The 18,292-nt window shown below is 58.0% G+C and overlaps 1 protein-coding gene across 9 annotated transcripts in view; it reads right to left on the bottom strand.

Annotated features, from left to right (window-relative positions):
- LOC140729370 (disks large homolog 4) overlaps positions 1 to 18,292 on the bottom strand; it is a 731,896-nt gene that overhangs the window by 111,788 nt on the left and 601,816 nt on the right. The window contains exon 1 of one of the 9 annotated variants that reach the window (XM_073049042.1): positions 5,699 to 5,943. The exons of 7 other annotated variants lie outside the window; for them this stretch is intronic. In XM_073049042.1, coding sequence (XP_072905143.1) covers positions 5,699 to 5,788 — 90 coding nt within the window. In that variant the 5' untranslated portion in view covers positions 5,789 to 5,943. Of the gene's footprint in view, positions 1 to 5,698; positions 5,944 to 18,292 lie in introns of those variants that run through there. One more of the 9 variants, XM_073049043.1, reaches the window with a different exon arrangement.

Below are 18,292 nucleotides of genomic sequence, written 5' to 3'. Positions count from 1 at the left end.
GAGAGGCATTGGGAGGACAGGGTACTGGGGCAGGGGAGAGGTGATGGGAGGACAAGGTACGGGGCAGGGGAGAGGCGATGGGAGGACAGGGGAGAGGCGATGGGAGGGCAGGGGAGAGGCGATGGGAGGGCAGGGGAGAGGCGATGGGAGGGCAGGGTACGGGGGCAGGGGAGAGGCGATGGGAGGACAGGGTACGGGGGCAGGGGAGAGGCGATGGGAGGACAGGGTACGGGGGCAGGGGAGAGGCGATGGGAGGACAGGGTACGGGGGCAGGGGAGAGGCGATGGGAGGACAGGGTACGCGGGCAGAGGAGAGGCGATGGGAGGACAAGGTACGGGGGCAGGGGAGAGGCGATGGGAGGGCAGGGTACGGGGGCAGGGGAGAGGCGATGGGAGGACAGGGTACGGGGGCAGGGGAGAGGTGATGGGAGGACAAGTGAGAGGCGATGGGAGGACAAGGTACGGGGGCAGGGGAGAGGCGATGGGAGGACAAGGTACGGGGGCAGGGGAGAGGTGATGGGAGGACAAGGGAGAGGCGATGGAAGGGCAGGGTACGGGGGCAGGGGAGAGGCGATGGGAGGACAGGGTACGGGGGCAGGGGAGAGGCGATGGGAGGACAAGGTACGGGGGCAGGGGAGAGGCGATGGGAGGACAAGGTACGGGGGCAGAGGAGAGGCGATGGGAGGACAAGGTACGGGGGCAGGGGAGAGGCGATGGGAGGGCAGGGTACGGGGGCAGGGGAGAAGCGATGGGAGGGCAGGGTACGGGGGCAGGGGAGAGGCGATGGGAGGGCAGGGTACGGGGGCAGGGGAGAGGCGATGGGAGGACAAGGTACGGGGGCAGGGGAGAGGCGATGGGAGGACAAGGTACGGGGGCAGGGGAGAGGCGATGGGAGGGCAGGGGAGAGGTGATGGGAGGACAGGGTACGGGTCAGGGGAGAGGTGATGGGAGGACAGGGTACGGGGACAGGGGAGAGGCGATGGGAGGACAGGGTACGGGGACAGGGGAGAGGCGATGGGAGGGCAGGGTACGGGGCAGGGGAGAGGCGATGGGAGGACAGGGTACGGGGGCAGGGGAGAGGTGATGGGAGGACAAGGGAGAGGCGATGGGAGGGCAGGGTACAGGGCAGGGGAGAGGCATTGGGAGGACAAGGTACGGGGGCAGGGGAGAGGCATTGGGAGGACAGGGTACGGGGCAGGGGAGAGGCATTGGGAGGACAAGGTACGGGGGCAGGGGAGAGGCGATGGGAAGGCAGTGTACGGGGCAGGGGAGAGGCATTGGGAGGACAGGGTACGGGGGCAGGGGAGAGGCATTGGGAGGACAGGGTACGGGGGCAGGGGAGAGGTGATGGGAGGACAAGGTACGGGGCAGGGGAGAGGCGATGGGAGGACAGTGGAGAGGCGATGGGAGGGCAGGGTATGGGGGCAGGGGAGAGGTGATGGGAGGATGGTACGGGGGCAGGGGAGAGGCATTGGGAGGACAGGGTACGGGGGCAGGGGAGAGGTGATGGGAGGACAAGGTACGGGGCAGGGGAGAGGCGATGGGAGGGCAGGGTTCGGGGGCAGGGGAGAGGTGATGGGAGGATGGTACGTGGGCAGGGGAGAGGCGATGGGAGGACAGGGTACGGGGCAGGGGAGAGGCGATGGGAGGGCAGGGTACGGGGCAGGGGAGAGGCGATGGGAGGGCAGGGTACGGGGCAGGGGAGAGGCGATGGGAGGGCAGGGTACGGGGGCAGGGGAGAGGCGATGGGAGGGCAGGGTACGGGGGCAGGGGAGAGGCGATGGGAGGGCAGGGGAGAGGCGTTGGGAGGACAGGGTACGGGGCAGGGGAGAGGCAATGGGAGGACAGGGTACGGGGGCAGGGGAGAGGCGATGGGAGGACAGGGTACGGGGGCAGGGGAGAGGCGATGGGAGGGCAGGGTACGGGGGCAGGGGAGAGGCGATGGGAGGGCAGGGTACAGGGCAGGGGAGAGGCATTGGGAGGACAAGGTACGGGGGCAGGGGAGAGGCATTGGGAGGACAGGGTACGGGGCAGGGGAGAGGCATTGGGAGGACAAGGTACGGGGGCAGGGGAGAGGCGATGGGAAGGCAGTGTACGGGGCAGGGGAGAGGCATTGGGAGGACAGGGTACGGGGGCAGGGGAGAGGCATTGGGAGGACAGGGTACGGGGGCAGGGGAGAGGTGATGGGAGGACAAGGTACGGGGCAGGGGAGAGGCGATGGGAGGACAGTGGAGAGGCGATGGTAGGGCAGGGTATGGGGGCAGGGGAGAGGTGATGGGAGGATGGTACGGGGGCAGGGGAGTGGCATTGGGAGGACAGGGTACGGGGGCAGGGGAGAGGTGATGGGAGGACAAGGTACGGGGCAGGGGAGAGGCGATGGGAGGGCAGGGTTCGGGGGCAGGGGAGAGGTGATGGGAGGATGGTACGTGGGCAGGGGAGAGGCGATGGGAGGACAGGGTACGGGGCAGGGGAGAGGCGATGGGAGGGCAGGGTACGGGGCAGGGGAGAGGCGATGGGAGGGCAGGGTACGGGGCAGGGAGAGGCGATGGGAGGGCAGGGTACGGGGGCAGGGGAGAGGCGATGGGAGGGCAGGGTACGGGGGCAGGGGAGAGGCGATGGGAGGGCAGGGGAGAGGCGTTGGGAGGACAGGGTACGGGGCAGGGGAGAGGCAATGGGAGGACAGGGTACGGGGGCAGGGGAGAGGCGATGGGAGGGCAGGGTACGGGGGCAGGGGAGAGGCGATGGGAGGACAGGGGAGAGGCGTTGGGAGGACAGGGGAGAGGCGTTGGGAGGACAGGGTACGGGGGCAGGGGAGAGGTGATGGGAGGACAAGGTACGGGGCAGGGGAGAGGCGATGGGAGGACAGTGGAGAGGCGATGGGAGGGCAGGGTATGGGGGCAGGGGAGAGGTGATGGGAGGATGGTACGGGGGCAGGGGAGAGGCATTGGGAGGACAGGGTACGGGGGCAGGGGAGAGGTGATGGGAGGACAAGGTACGGGGCAGGGGAGAGGCGATGGGAGGGCAGGGTTCGGGGGCAGGGGAGAGGTGATGGGAGGATGGTACGTGGGCAGGGGAGAGGCGATGGGAGGACAGGGTACGGGGCAGGGGAGAGGCGATGGGAGGGCAGGGTACGGGGCAGGGGAGAGGCGATGGGAGGGCAGGGTACGGGGCAGGGGAGAGGCGATGGGAGGGCAGGGTACGGGGGCAGGGGAGAGGCGATGGGAGGGCAGGGTACGGGGGCAGGGGAGAGGCGATGGGAGGGCAGGGGAGAGGCGTTGGGAGGACAGGGTACGGGGCAGGGGAGAGGCAATGGGAGGACAGGGTACGGGGGCAGGGGAGAGGCGATGGGAGGGCAGGGTACGGGGGCAGGGGAGAGGCGATGGGAGGGCAGGGTACAGGGCAGGGGAGAGGCATTGGGAGGACAAGGTACGGGGGCAGGGGAGAGGCATTGGGAGGACAGGGTACGGGGCAGGGGAGAGGCATTGGGAGGACAAGGTACGGGGGCAGGGGAGAGGCGATGGGAAGGCAGTGTACGGGGCAGGGGAGAGGCATTGGGAGGACAGGGTACGGGGGCAGGGGAGAGGCATTGGGAGGACAGGGTACGGGGGCAGGGGAGAGGTGATGGGAGGACAAGGTACGGGGCAGGGGAGAGGCGATGGGAGGACAGTGGAGAGGCGATGGGAGGGCAGGGTATGGGGGCAGGGGAGAGGTGATGGGAGGATGGTACGGGGGCAGGGGAGAGGCATTGGGAGGACAGGGTACGGGGGCAGGGGAGAGGTGATGGGAGGACAAGGTACGGGGCAGGGGAGAGGCGATGGGAGGGCAGGGTTCGGGGGCAGGGGAGAGGTGATGGGAGGATGGTACGTGGGCAGGGGAGAGGCGATGGGAGGACAGGGTACGGGGCAGGGGAGAGGCGATGGGAGGGCAGGGTACGGGGCAGGGGAGAGGCGATGGGAGGGCAGGGTACGGGGCAGGGGAGAGGCGATGGGAGGGCAGGGTACGGGGGCAGGGGAGAGGCGATGGGAGGGCAGGGTACGGGGGCAGGGGAGAGGCGATGGGAGGGCAGGGGAGAGGCGTTGGGAGGACAGGGTACGGGGCAGGGGAGAGGCAATGGGAGGACAGGGTACGGGGCAGGGGAGAGGCAATGGGAGGACAGGGTACGGGGGCAGGGGAGAGGCGATGGGAGGGCAGGGTACGGGGGCAGGGGAGAGGCGATGGGAGGACAGGGGAGAGGCGTTGGGAGGACAGGGGAGAGGCGTTGGGAGGACAGGGTACGGGGGCAGGGGAGAGGCGATGGGAGGACAGGGTACGGGGGCAGGGGAGAGGTGATGGGAGGACAGGGGAGAGGCGATGGGAGGGCAGGGTAGAGGCGATGGGAGGACAGGCGGGGGGGCAAAGAGGTGCAGACTGTTGGGTTTGTGGAGAGTCTTTAAGTTAAGACAGTTCTCGTTTACACAATGAGGACTGGATAACCACCTTGTGTCTGGATGGCCAGGGTATAGAGCACAAGTAGGAAGGATTTGTATATGATCATTAGAAACAGTGGGCAAAGTGTTGTGGAAGGCACTGGACTTCTCACTACACAACCTCCACACAAAAATCTGTATTGAGACATGAAATTCCATGAACAAAGCACCAATTTACACGGTGCTGTACCAACCTGGCACATCCCTACAAACACAAGTGGGCAACTGGCATTGGACAGACAAACTCCATACGTACTGACACACTCCCACCAATAAAACAACTAGCAGTATTCAAGCCATTCACACCGTTACAAGGCTGAACAGATTTAAAATCAGTTACTGCAACTCCCTCAAAGGGAAAAAGAGAGATGGGGGGAGAGATGGTGAGGTGGCAAAGTGTTGGGGTGGAGAGGCAGCTGGGGGGGAGGGGGAGAGAAATGACGAAGGAGCAGGGTAGGGTGCCGTGGGGGGGGGGGCAGGGAACCACAGGAAGAAAGACGGTGGGTGGGGGACAGGGCACTGGGGAGGGGAGAGAAAGCATGTGGGTAAAGGACGCCGGGGTGGTGCAGAAGAGAGACGATGAAGAAGGAGGGCGCGGGGTGGGGGGTAGAGGGAGATGATGGGTTGGGTGGGCAGCGGCGAGAAGAGACAGTGGGGGGCCAGGGCTCCGGAGGAAGTGGCTGGGGAAACAGTTTGAATGGGAAATCGCGTTGTAAGTGTATCACATGGAGAAGGGGTTGGGAAAATATGGACATTCCAGAGTGAGATGTGGGGAATGGGGGCAGGGGTTAACAGTAGAACAGCCAGTCAAAAAGAGTAAAACAAACGCAGGGGAGAAACTGGTTGTAAAAGTGACCAGCAAAGGGGAAAGGACAGAGTTCGGTGGCGCAAGCTGAGGCAGTAGGATAAACTTGGTAACTGGGAAGTTGGAGGAAATGAGAGAGGGCAATTGAAGAGGGTAGGTGGGAGATAGTGGGATAACAGGGGAGCACGAAATGGGTGACTGGTAAGTGGAAAGGATAGATGGGGGGGGGGGAATTGAAACAGTTAAATGGAAGAAGAGCCGACGGGGGTATTTGAGGGCTAACGGGGATTTAAATGGGAGATGGCTGTGATGGGGATTAATGGGATGGGGTGATGAGAGCGGAGGGTAACGGGATGGGTTCACGGGGTTTTAACGGCAGATAGGGTAACGGGGGGGGGGATAGCGGGGCCCACCAGCGAGCACCTTACCGGCACCGAGTGTCGCTGACGCTTCGCCTTCCTGACGTTGCTGATAAAGCGGCGCCCCATCTTCTTCGCGTACCAGACGGACACGAACATCGCTGCCGGCCCCGCGCTCCTTACCGCTTTCACTGTTCAGCCCGGCTGCCCATCGCTGGCGCCGGCGCTGAGTCGGGGAGCTGCGGCTTTACCGCCGATGCCTGGCCAGCGGCTGATGAACGAGATCCTCTCTGCCCCCCACCAACGACCTGCCTCGCACACTCGCACTTTACAGGAGCCCTGCCCCTCCCTCTGTGCCAGGAGACTGCCAGCCCCCCTTAACCTCTCCCCTGCCAGTCCACAGTAACCCCTCCGCCTCTATTTTCTCCACTAACTCCTGTTAGCGCCTTTACAAGGATGCGGCCAGAAATCCAGACTTGCAGCAAGGTTGGGCAGGCTCGGATTTTATTCCTTAGACTGTAGCGGACTGATGGGTGATTTTATACAAGTGTTTAAAATCAGGAGCGGCGTAGACAGAGGGATTCGCTTAGCCGGGTGTTTGATTACTAATGTGATAGTTCCACACAACAATATGGGCGGAAGGACTGTTCCTGTGCGGTGCAGTCTATGTTCCCTTTTCCCAAGTGTTCGGGAATAAAACTGGAAAGCGAAAGAGGAAAGATTGAAAAGGGGCAAAGTTTCCACACAGAGGGCGGTGGGTTAATGGGATGGGCTACCAGATATACAACATTTAAAAGCCCTTTTCTATTTCCCCTCTAACCCTTTTCCTTTTCTTAACTTGCCCATCACCTCCCTTTAGTGCCCCCTTCCCTTTCTCCCATGCTCCACTCTGCTCCCCGATCAGATTCCTTACACTTCATCACTTCACCTTTTCCAGCTATCACCTCCCAGCTTCTCACTTCATCCCCTCCCCTACCCACCCACCACCCGGCCCATCACCTCCCAGCTTCTCACTTCATCCCCTCCCCTACCCACCCACCACCCGGCCCATCACCTCCCAGCTTCTCACTACATCACCTCCCCTACCCACCCACCATCCCCTTCACCTGGCTCATCACTTCCCAGCTTCTCACTTCATCCCCTCCACTACCCACCCACCATCCCCTTCACCCGGCCCATCACCTCCCAGCTTCTCACTTCATCCCCTCCCCTACCCACCCACCACCCGGCCCATCACCTCCCAGCTTCTCACTACATCACCTCCCCTACCCACCCACCACCCGGCCCATCACCTCCCAGCTTCTCACTACATCACCTCCCCTACCCACCCACCACCCGGCCCATCACCTCCCAGCTTCTCACTTCATCCCCTCCACTACCCACCCACCATCCCCTTCACTCGGCGCATCACCTCCCAGCTTCTCACTTCATCCCCTCCCTACCCACCCACCACCCCCTTCACCCGGCCCATCACCTCCCAGCTTCTCACTACATCACCTCCCCTACCCACCCACCACCCGGCCCATCACCTCCCAGCTTCTCACTACATCACCTCCCCTACCCACCCACCACCCGGCCCATCACCTCCCAGCTTCTCACTACATCACCTCCCCTACCCACCCACCACCCGGCCCATCACCTCCCAGCTTCTCACTTCATCCCCTCCCCTACCCACCCACCACCCGGCCCATCACCTCCCAGCTTCTCACTACATCACCTCCCCTACCCACCCACCACCCGGCCCATCACCTCCCAGCTTCTCACTACATCACCTCCCCTACCCACCCACCACCCGGCCCATCACCTCCCAGCTTCTCACTTCATCCCCTCCCCTACCCACCCACCACCCGGCCCATCACCTCCCAGCTTCTCACTACATCACCTCCCCTACCCACCCACCACCCGGCCCATCACCTCCCAGCTTCTCACTTCATCCCCTCCCCTACCCACCCACCACCCGGCCCATCACCTCCCAGCTTCTCACTTCATCCCCTCCCCTACCCACCCACCACCCGGCCCATCACCTCCCAGCTTCTCACTACATCACCTCCCCTACCCACCCACCACCCGGCCCATCACCTCCCAGCTTCTCACTACATCACCTCCCCTACCCACCCACCACCCGGCCCATCACCTCCCAGCTTCTCACTACATCACCTCCACTACCCACCCACCATCCCCTTCACCCGGCCCATCAACTCCCAACTTCTCACTTCATCCCCTCCCCTACCCACCCACCATCCCCTTCACCCGGCCCATCACCTCCCAGCTTCTCACTTCATCCCCTCCCCGACCCACCCTTCACCCGGCCCATCACCTCCCAGCTTCTCACTTCATCCCCTCCACTACCCACCCACCACCCGGCCCATCACCTCCCAGCTTCTCACTTCATCCCCTCCCCTATCTACACACCATCCCCTTCACCCGGCCCATCACCTCCCAGCTTCTCACTTCATCCCCTCCCCTACCCACCCACCATCCCCTTCACCCGGCCCATCACCTCCCAGCTTCTCACTTCATCCCCTCCCCTACCCACCCACCATCCCCTTCACCCGGCCCATCACCTCCCAGCTTCTCACTTCATCCCCTCCACTACCCACCCACCATCCCCTTCACCCGGCCCATCACCTCCCAGCTTCTCACTTCATCCCCTCCCCTACCCACCCACCACCCCCTTCACCCGGCCCATCACCTCCCAGCTTCTCACTTCATCCCCTCCCCTACCCACCCACCACCCCCTTCACCCGGCCCATCACCTCCCAGCTTCTCACTTCATCCCCTCCCCTACCCACCCACCACCCCCCTTCACCCGGCCCATCACCTCCCAGCTTCTCACTTCATCCCCTCCCCTATCTACACACCATCCCCTTCACCCGGCCCATCACCTCCCAGCTTCTCACTTCATCCCCTCCCCGACCCACCCTTCACCCGGCCCATCACCTCCCAGCTTCTCACTTCATCCCCTCCACTACCCACCCACCACCCGGCCCATCACCTCCCAGCTTCTCACTTCATCCCCTCCACTACCCACCCACCACCCGGCCCATCACCTCCCAGCTTCTCACTTCATCCCCTCCCCTACCCACCCACCATCCCCTTCACCCGGCCCATCACCTCCCAGCTTCTCACTTCATCCCCTCCACTACCCACCCACCACCCAGCCCATCACCTCCCAGCTTCTCACTTCATCCCCTCCCCTACCCACCCACCATCCCCTTCACCCGGCCCATCACCTCCCAGCTTCTCACTTCATCCCCTCCCCTACCCACCCACCATCCCCCTCACCCGGCCCATCACCTCCCAGCTTCTCACTTCATCCCCTCCCCTACCAACCCACCACCCGGCCCATCACCTCCCAGCTTCTCACTTCATCCCCTCCCCTACCAACCCACCACCCGGCCCATCACCTCCCAGCTTCTCACTTCATCCCCTCCCCTACCCACCCACCATCCCCTTCACCCGGCCCATCACCTCCCAGCTTCTCACTTCATCCCCTCCCCTACCCACCCACCATCCCCTTCACCCGGTCCATCACCTCCCAGCTTCTCACTTCATCCCCTCCCCTACCCACCCACCATCCCCTTCACCCGGCCCATCACCTCCCAGCTTCTCACTTCATCCCCTCCCCTACCCACCCTTCACCCGGCCCATCAACTCCCAGCTTCTCACTTCATCCCCTCTCCTACCCACCCACCATCCCCTTCACCCAGCTCATCACTTCCCAGCTTCTCACTTCATCCCCTCCCCTACCCACCCACCATCCCCTTCACCTGGCCCATCACCTCCCAGCTTCTCACTTCATCCCCTCCACTACCCACCCACCATCCCCTTCACCCGGCCCATCACCTCCCAGCTTCTCACTTCATCCCCTCCCCTATCTACACACCATCCCCTTCACCCGGCCCATCACCTCCCAGCTTCTCACTTCATCCCCTCCCCTACCCACCCACCATCCCCTTCACCCGGCCCATCACCTCCCAGCTTCTCACTTCATCCCCTCCCCTACCCACCCACCATCCCCTTCACCCGGCCCATCACCTCCCAGCTTCTCACTTCATCCCCTCCACTACCCACCCACCATCCCCTTCACCCGGCCCATCACCTCCCAGCTTCTCACTTCATCCCCTCCCCTACCCACCCACCACCCCCTTCACCCGGCCCATCACCTCCCAGCTTCTCACTTCATCCCCTCCCCTACCCACCCACCACCCCCTTCACCCGGCCCATCACCTCCCAGCTTCTCACTTCATCCCCTCCCCTACCCACCCACCACCCCCTTCACCCGGCCCATCACCTCCCAGCTTCTCACTTCATCCCCTCCCCTATCTACACACCATCCCCTTCACCCGGCCCATCACCTCCCAGCTTCTCACTTCATCCCCTCCCCGACCCACCCTTCACCCGGCCCATCACCTCCCAGCTTCTCACTTCATCCCCTCCACTACCCACCCACCACCCGGCCCATCACCTCCCAGCTTCTCACTTCATCCCCTCCACTACCCACCCACCACCCGGCCCATCACCTCCCAGCTTCTCACTTCATCCCCTCCCCTACCCACCCACCATCCCCTTCACCCGGCCCATCACCTCCCAGCTTCTCACTTCATCCCCTCCACTACCCACCCACCACCCAGCCCATCACCTCCCAGCTTCTCACTTCATCCCCTCCCCTACCCACCCACCATCCCCTTCACCCGGCCCATCACCTCCCAGCTTCTCACTTCATCCCCTCCCCTACCCACCCACCATCCCCTTCACCCGGCCCATCAACTCCCAACTTCTCACTTCATCCCCTCCCCTACCCACCCACCATCCCCTTCACCCGGCCCATCACCTCCCAGCTTCTCACTTCATCCCCTCCCCTATCTACACACCATCCCCTTCACCCGGCCCATCACCTCCCAGCTTCTCACTTCATCCCCTCCCCGACCCACCCTTCACCCGGCCCATCACCTCCCAGCTTCTCACTTCATCCCCTCCACTACCCACCCACCACCCGGCCCATCACCTCCCAGCTTCTCACTTCATCCCCTCCCCTACCCACCCACCATCCCCTTCACCCGGCCCATCACCTCCCAGCTTCTCACTTCATCCCCTCCCCTACCCACCCACCATCCCCCTCACCCGGCCCATCACCTCCCAGCTTCTCACTTCATCCCCTCCCCTACCAACCCACCACCCGGCCCATCACCTCCCAGCTTCTCACTTCATCCCCTCCCCTACCAACCCACCACCCGGCCCATCACCTCCCAGCTTCTCACTTCATCCCCTCCCCTACCCACCCACCATCCCCTTCACCCGGCCCATCACCTCCCAGCTTCTCACTTCATCCCCTCCCCTACCCACCCACCATCCCCTTCACCCGGTCCATCACCTCCCAGCTTCTCACTTCATCCCCTCCCCTACCCACCCACCATCCCCTTCACCCGGCCCATCACCTCCCAGCTTCTCACTTCATCCCCTCCCCTACCCACCCTTCACCCGGCCCATCAACTCCCAGCTTCTCACTTCATCCCCTCTCCTACCCACCCACCATCCCCTTCACCCAGCTCATCACTTCCCAGCTTCTCACTTCATCCCCTCCCCTACCCACCCACCATCCCCTTCACCTGGCCCATCACCTCCCAGCTTCTCACTTCATCCCCTCCACTACCCACCCACCATCCCCTTCACCCGGCCCATCACCTCCCAGCTTCTCACTTCATCCCCTCCCCTACCCACCCACCACCCCCTTCACCCGGCCCATCACCTCCCAGCTTCTCACTTCATCCCCTCCCCTACCCACCCACCACCCGGCCCATCACCTCCCAGCTTCTCACTTCATCCCCTCCCCTACCCACCCACCATCCCCTAGACCCGGCCCATCACCTCCCAGTTTCTCACTTCATCCCCTCCCCTACCCACCCACCATCCCCTTCACCCGGCCCATCACCTCCCAGCTTCTCACTTCATCCCCTCCCCTACCCACCCACCATCCCCTTCACCCGGCCCATCACCTCCCAGCTTCTCACTTCATCCCCTCCCCTACCCACCCACCATCCCCTTCATCCGGCCCATCACCTCCCAGCTTCTCACTTCATCCCCTCCGCTCCCCACCCACCATCCACTAGACCCGGCCCATCACCTCCCAGCTTCTCACTTCATCCCCTCCCCTACCCACCCACCATCCCCACCACCCGGCCCATCACCTCCCAGCTTCTCACTTCATCCCCTCCCCTACCCACCCACCATCCCCACCACCCGGCCCATCACCTCCCAGCTTCTCACTTCATCCCCTCCCCTACCCACCCACCATCCCCACCACCCGGCCCATCACCTCCCAGCTTCTCACTTCATCCCCTCCCCTACCCACCCACCATCCCCACCACCCGGCCCATCACCTCCCAGCTTCTCACTTCATCCCCTCCCCTACCCACCCACCATCCCCTTCAGCTAGTCTCATCCATCACCTCCCAGCTTGCACTCCTCCCCTTACCCAATACCAATGACTCTTCATCTCATGTTCTCTATTATTTATTGCTATTCATTTATATTTGTATAGCTTGTTGTCTTCTGCACTCTGGTTGAACATCCTAGTTGGGTGGTCTTTCATTGGTATTGTTTTGGTTACAGTTCAATAGTTTAGTTGAGTATGCACACAAGAAAATGAATCTTGAGTTTGTGTACAATGACGTTTATCTACTTTGATAAGGATTGTCTTTGAACATTGAACTTCCTTTCCAGTCCTGATGAAGGGTCTCAGCTAGAAACATTGATTGGTTATTACGCTGCATTGATGCTGCCTGATGTGCTGACTTCCTCCAGTATTTTGTGTATTATCGTCCCACCTGGTTCCTTATCTGGGACTCTGTGGGAGGGTCTCAGAGCTGAATGTTCATATCCCCCACCCTTTAGTCTCTCCCATTAAAAATCACTCATTCTCTCTCACCCCCACTGCTTTCTCCCCCATTTTTCTGTCCTCTCCTCCCCATTCTCAATCTCTCTCCCCCTCACCCCACTCTCTCCCTACCAGATTCTCACACCCTCCTCTTTCTCTGTGTCACCATCTTCCCCATTCTCTATTTCCACCTCCCTTCCCCTCACACTAGCTCCCATCCAGCCTACTCACTCTATTAGCTCCTCTAGGTCATAGGTTAAGGGTGACCAAACGGTAAAATGTTTAGGGGGAACTTTTTCACTCAGAGGATAGCATGAATGTGGAATGAACTGCCAGTAGAAGTGGAAAAGTGGGTTTAATGGCACCAGTTTGGATGAGTACATGGTTGAAAGGGGTATGGTCCGGATCCAGGTCGATGGGACCATGCAGAGTAACATTTGGTCATGGACTAGGTGAGTTGTTTCTATACTGTAGTGCTCCTCGTCTCTATGGGATCCCACCGCCCTCTCCTCCTCCCCACCCACAGTGACGGACCATCTACTCCTGGCCTGTTATCTACAGTCTCAGCTCAGTTGTGAGTGCCTGCATCTCACTCCAGTCCTACAACCATTGCATAGTACAGGTCCTTCATCCCATGATGTTGTGCCAATCCTTTAACCTTCTCTGATATCAGTTTAACTGTTCCCTCCCTTCATTCTCTTCCATTATTTCTATCAGCAATGCGCCTATCTAAGAGTCTTTTAAATGTTCCTAGTGCATCTGCCTCTACCACCGTCCGTGGCAGAGCACTTCACACATTGTGTAAAACAAAACCTTTCACTGACATCCCACCAATCACCTTAACATTATGGCCACTCATATTAGCCATTTCTGTGCTGGGGTAAAGTCTGTGGCTCTCCAATTACCATGTCCCTTGCATACCTCTATCAAAACACCTCTCATCCACTTTCAGTCCAAAAGCTTAGCGCACGCGCGCGCACACACACACGCACACACACACACACACACACACACATACACGCACACGCACACGCACGCGCACGCGCACGCACACGCACACGCACACACACACACACACACACACACACACACACACACACACACACACACACACACACACACACACACACACACACACACACACACACACACACACACACACACACACACACACACACCCCAGGATGCCGGTTGGCTCAGGGCCCAGGGACAATGACTCTAAGCAGTGAGTTCTTGTTGATATGTCATTGAGCAAACTGTAACCAGCAGAGTGAAACAGTAACAAGTAGCATTATCACAATAACCAGCAGAATCAGGTCAATAATCAGCAAGAATTAAACAGTAACCAGCAGAATTGACACAATAACCCCAATGTGAAACAGAGACCTAATTGATTAATGAAATAACCAGCAGAATAAAGAAGTAGATTTTGTCTACATGGACTTTATGAAGGCATTTGACAGGTCCTGAATGGTAAATTGGTCTCGAAGCTAAGCCACATGGAATCAATGGTGAGCTGACTGATTGGACCCACAACTGGCTTGATGATAAGGGACAGACGGTTGTGGTGGAGGTGTGCTTTACTGATTGGAAGTCCATGACTAATAGTATACCACAGGGATTATTGCTGGGACTTCTGTTATTTTTGATATATGCAATTGACTCGGACGTGGATTTAGGAGGTATGATTAGAATCTTGGAGGGCAACACAAATGTTAGTGGTGTTGTGGATAGCAAGGCTAAAGCAGGATGTAGATCAGATGGAAAGTTGGGCAGTGTATCGGCATATGGAATTTAATTTTCACCAGGATGATGTGACACATTTTGGAGAGTCAAATAGGGATAAGCCCCTAGGGAGTGTTGATGACACTTTCATAGTCCCCTGAAAGTGGCAACACAGGTGGTGAAGAAACTTTTTGGAATACTCAACTCCATAGTTCAGCCCACTGGAGAAGAAAGGGGATCTTAAAACATTACGGAAACCAAACAAGAGCGAAAGGGAGATTCGCCACCTGAGAAGTGGGATAAAGACCCTGAACAAACAATTTCAAATACAGCTCACCTAACAAAAAAGGCGGCTTCAAAGAACTGTGGAAACAGCTGCGCAAGTTAGGGAAGGTGGAGCAGCTGCAAAAGCAAAGAAAGGAGAAAAAGAGGAGAGTGTAGTTTGTTAAAAACCCATTTAGATTCAGCAGGGCTATTGTCAGCCACCAAAAACCTGGCTCCCTAACCAGCTCAAAGCAGGAGGTAGATGAATTTCTGTGTAATTCCCTTAGGAAACAAGGACTAGAATTCAATCCAAAAGTCCCCCAACCAAGAATCCCAGCAACCGAGCTGAACGTTGCAGAACCCACGTGGCAGGAGGTCCAGGATATCATCAGGAGAGCAAAGTCATCTGCCACCCCAGGACCAAGTAGTATAGGTATATAAGAAATGCCCAAAACTCCTCCAGAGGTTGTGGAAGATAATGAGGAAGATTTGGACAAAAGGCTTTATCCCACCAAGGTGGAAAATGGCTGAAGGAAGCTTTGTTCCCAAAGAATAAGATTTCTCTACAATCACCCAGATTAGGACAATCTCCCTCCTTAGTGTGGAGTGCAAGATATTGTTCTTAGTGCTCGCGAGAAGGCTGACCTCTTACTTAATGGAGAAACACTATATCAACACATCCATCCAGAAAGGTGGTAGCCCAGGTTTTTCTGGGTGCCTTGAACAACCTCAATAATCAGCCAATAGATCCATGATGCCAGGCAGAAGAAAGGCAACTGGTTAGACCTAGCCAACGTCTGCGGATCAATTCCACACATTCTCATCCAGGGTGGCCTGAACCACTACCATATCTTGCCAGTAACACAACACATGATCAGCAGCTACCTAGGAGGATTCAAGCTATGCTTCACTTGTAGAAGACATCAAGAGGAAAGTGCAGAGGTGGTTGGGGATCCCAAGTTTTTCTTCAGTGGGGCTTGACATTGTCATCAGTAGTGGCAAAATGTAGAGTTGTGTTAGCAGTGAGGGGCTCCAATGACAAGCTAATAAATCAAGCAGGAGTCACAAGATTGGGCCAAAAGTGGGCTGCCAACTCAGCCATAGACCAGACAGTGAGTTCCCTGAAATTGAGAGACATTATTGTAACCCATGTCTGGATGGCAAGGCCTTGGCTCTGCCCACTTCCTACGATGGGGACAAGTGCAAGGGATAGGCGCGACATGGTCCAGGCAGAGGTATGGAACTGTGAGGCTGAAAGGCGGGTATCGAAGGCAGTGGAGTTGGGGGTCACAGGGCACCTGGATGAAATGAAATCTTCCCAAGCGCAAGATCACTTGGGCAGATCTTTGGAGCCCTTCCATATTTCTTTCCTCCTATGGTCTGTGTCCCTACACCATCACATGGGGGCTGAGAGAGGACCCTAGCTGCAAGCTTTGTGGTCAGCAGGGTTCACTGGCACACATAGTCAGGATGCTAAACAGCTTTAACACAAGGATGATATAGGTGGCACCTTGACAGGGTCCTGCTGTTGGAGCGGGAGAGGTATAAAAGGAGACCAGCTGGCAGAGAGGCAAACAGGGCAGTCAATTTCATCAAGAAGAGGGCCACACCAGTCATATCATAGAGGCCTAAATCCAATCTGCTGCATACTGCCAAATCATGGGAGATGAGGGTCGATGTGGGGAGGAAGCTGCAGTTCCTGGAGGTGGTGCAAACCACACTTTGACCAGACATGGTACTGTGGTCCACTGAAGATAAGAAAATCATCCTGGTGGGGCTCACAATTCCATGGGAGGAAGGATCGCGAGAGGAAGACCCTGAAATACCAGTCCTTAGCCCTGGAGTGCAGGGGCACAGGATGGCAACATGGCTGTTCCCCGTGGAGATCGGCTGTAGAGGGTTCCCGGCAAGGTGGGCATGGAGGTTGCTTTCTGTGCTGGGCCTTGATGAAAAGAGCAAGAACCAAGCAGCTCACAGGATGGGGGTGAGTGGGGGAGCAGAAAGAGCCTCTCGCCAATATGAAGCAGGTGAGAGGAGTTGAGTTGTAAGTCAGGAGCAGATGGGCAATGACTTGGCCACCACTCCTGACCTGTCAACTGGAGAGTGTTAAGGGTGGAAACACTCTGTGATGGTTGGGCACCACCTGACAACATCTGCTCCCGGCCAAAGGCTACGATTCCTCATCAGGTAACTGTAGAGGGCACCCCAGTGTATGATACAAGCAAGGCACAGGATATAAAGATGGGAGGTTATGTTGCAACTTTACTAAAAACTGGTTAGCACCCACATGGGGTACTGTTCACACATCTGATTATCCCATGTTAGGAAAAATGTGTTCACACTGGAGAAGATTCACTAGGATGTCACCTGTATCAGAGAACTTCAGGGAGAGATTGGATAGCCTTGGCTTGTTTGCCTGGAGTGGAGGGGGCTGAGGGATTACCTGATGGTGGGATGTAAAATGATGAGGCATACCTAGGGTGGATAGTCAGAAGTTTTTTCCCATTGTAGTGGTTACAATGACAGAATTTGAAGGGGATTTGAGGGTAAGTTTGTTTTTACCCAGACACTGGTTGGGATATGGAACGTGCTGTCAGAGGACATGGTGGAATTAGACAGAGTCAGTACATTTAAGAAACATTTAGAAAGGCACTTAAATCAGGAAAATAAAGAGGGACAGAGTCCTAACCCAGGCAATTAAGATTGGTGCAAAAGAACAACCGGCCAGCATGTGGGCCAAAGGGTCTAATTCTGCGCCGTGCAACACTCTCACTACTTTGAGAAACTAGCAGAGTGAATCAATAACCAGCAGGAATACCACAGTGACTATCACAGTGAAACAATAACCATCAAAATGAAACAGTAACCAAGATGATTAGCATAGTAAATTGCAGATGAAATAATAATTAGCAGTATTAGCAAAGGAACCAGCAATGTGATATAATATCCTGTAGGATTAGTACAGTAGCTAGCAGGATTAGCATAGAAGCTATCGAAGTGAATCAATAACCATCAGAATTAGCATAGTACCTAGCAGAGCAATATAGTAATCTGCAGGATTATCAGAGTGACTAGCAGTGATCAGCTGTACTGACTGAGCAGCTAATGGTGTCTAACACAATGACCCAATCCAGCCGGCTCAGGAAAGCATCCATTGCAGTCATTCAAGTCACGGGCTGCCCACTGCCCCCACCCCACAGAATGTGCTCCCTCTGTTTAGAAGGGTGGGTTGGTTAGTGTGGAAGTCAGTGTCTGACCAGTTAGAGGTGTTTGAGTTACAGACACCTCTCATGTGAGCTTAACCAGGGGACTCAGCTCTTCCCAGTGAATAAACCAAAGGCCTAGATCGACGCCCAAAGCTCAGCTGGAGGTCAGAAGTCTGGACCCTGAGTCTGCAACTCCGTTGGGGAAGTCGAGGCTCCATGCCTGCGGATTCAGGAATTTGCTGCCTGTCCTGGGGTTAGAGGAGAGGACTGTGTCTGTGCACGGACGGGTGGGGTGGAGGGAGGAATGGGCTTGTTTTCCTGTTTTGTTGCATGTTGTGTCCTGTGGTGCACTGCTGAGCATTGTGGACATCTATGTTGATGCCAGAATGTGTGGTGACACCTGTGGGCTGCCCCAACACACCTTCAGGTGCTTGTTTACGCAATTGACACATTTCACTGAATGTTTCGAAGAACATGTGATAAATAAGTTTAAAACAGAGTCTGAATGGATTGTAGAAACTTCACAGCAGAAGAGGAGACTCGTTCAGAAACAGGTAAACATCACCTTTAGGCACTGGGTCCTACCTGCTA

This window comes from Hemitrygon akajei, chromosome 6, assembly GCF_048418815.1.
Source record: "Hemitrygon akajei chromosome 6, sHemAka1.3, whole genome shotgun sequence".
Lineage (NCBI taxonomy): Eukaryota > Metazoa > Chordata > Chondrichthyes > Myliobatiformes > Dasyatidae > Hemitrygon > Hemitrygon akajei.
Note: the sequence above shows the minus strand (reverse complement) of the source record. Positions and strands in the feature narration are given on the sequence as shown.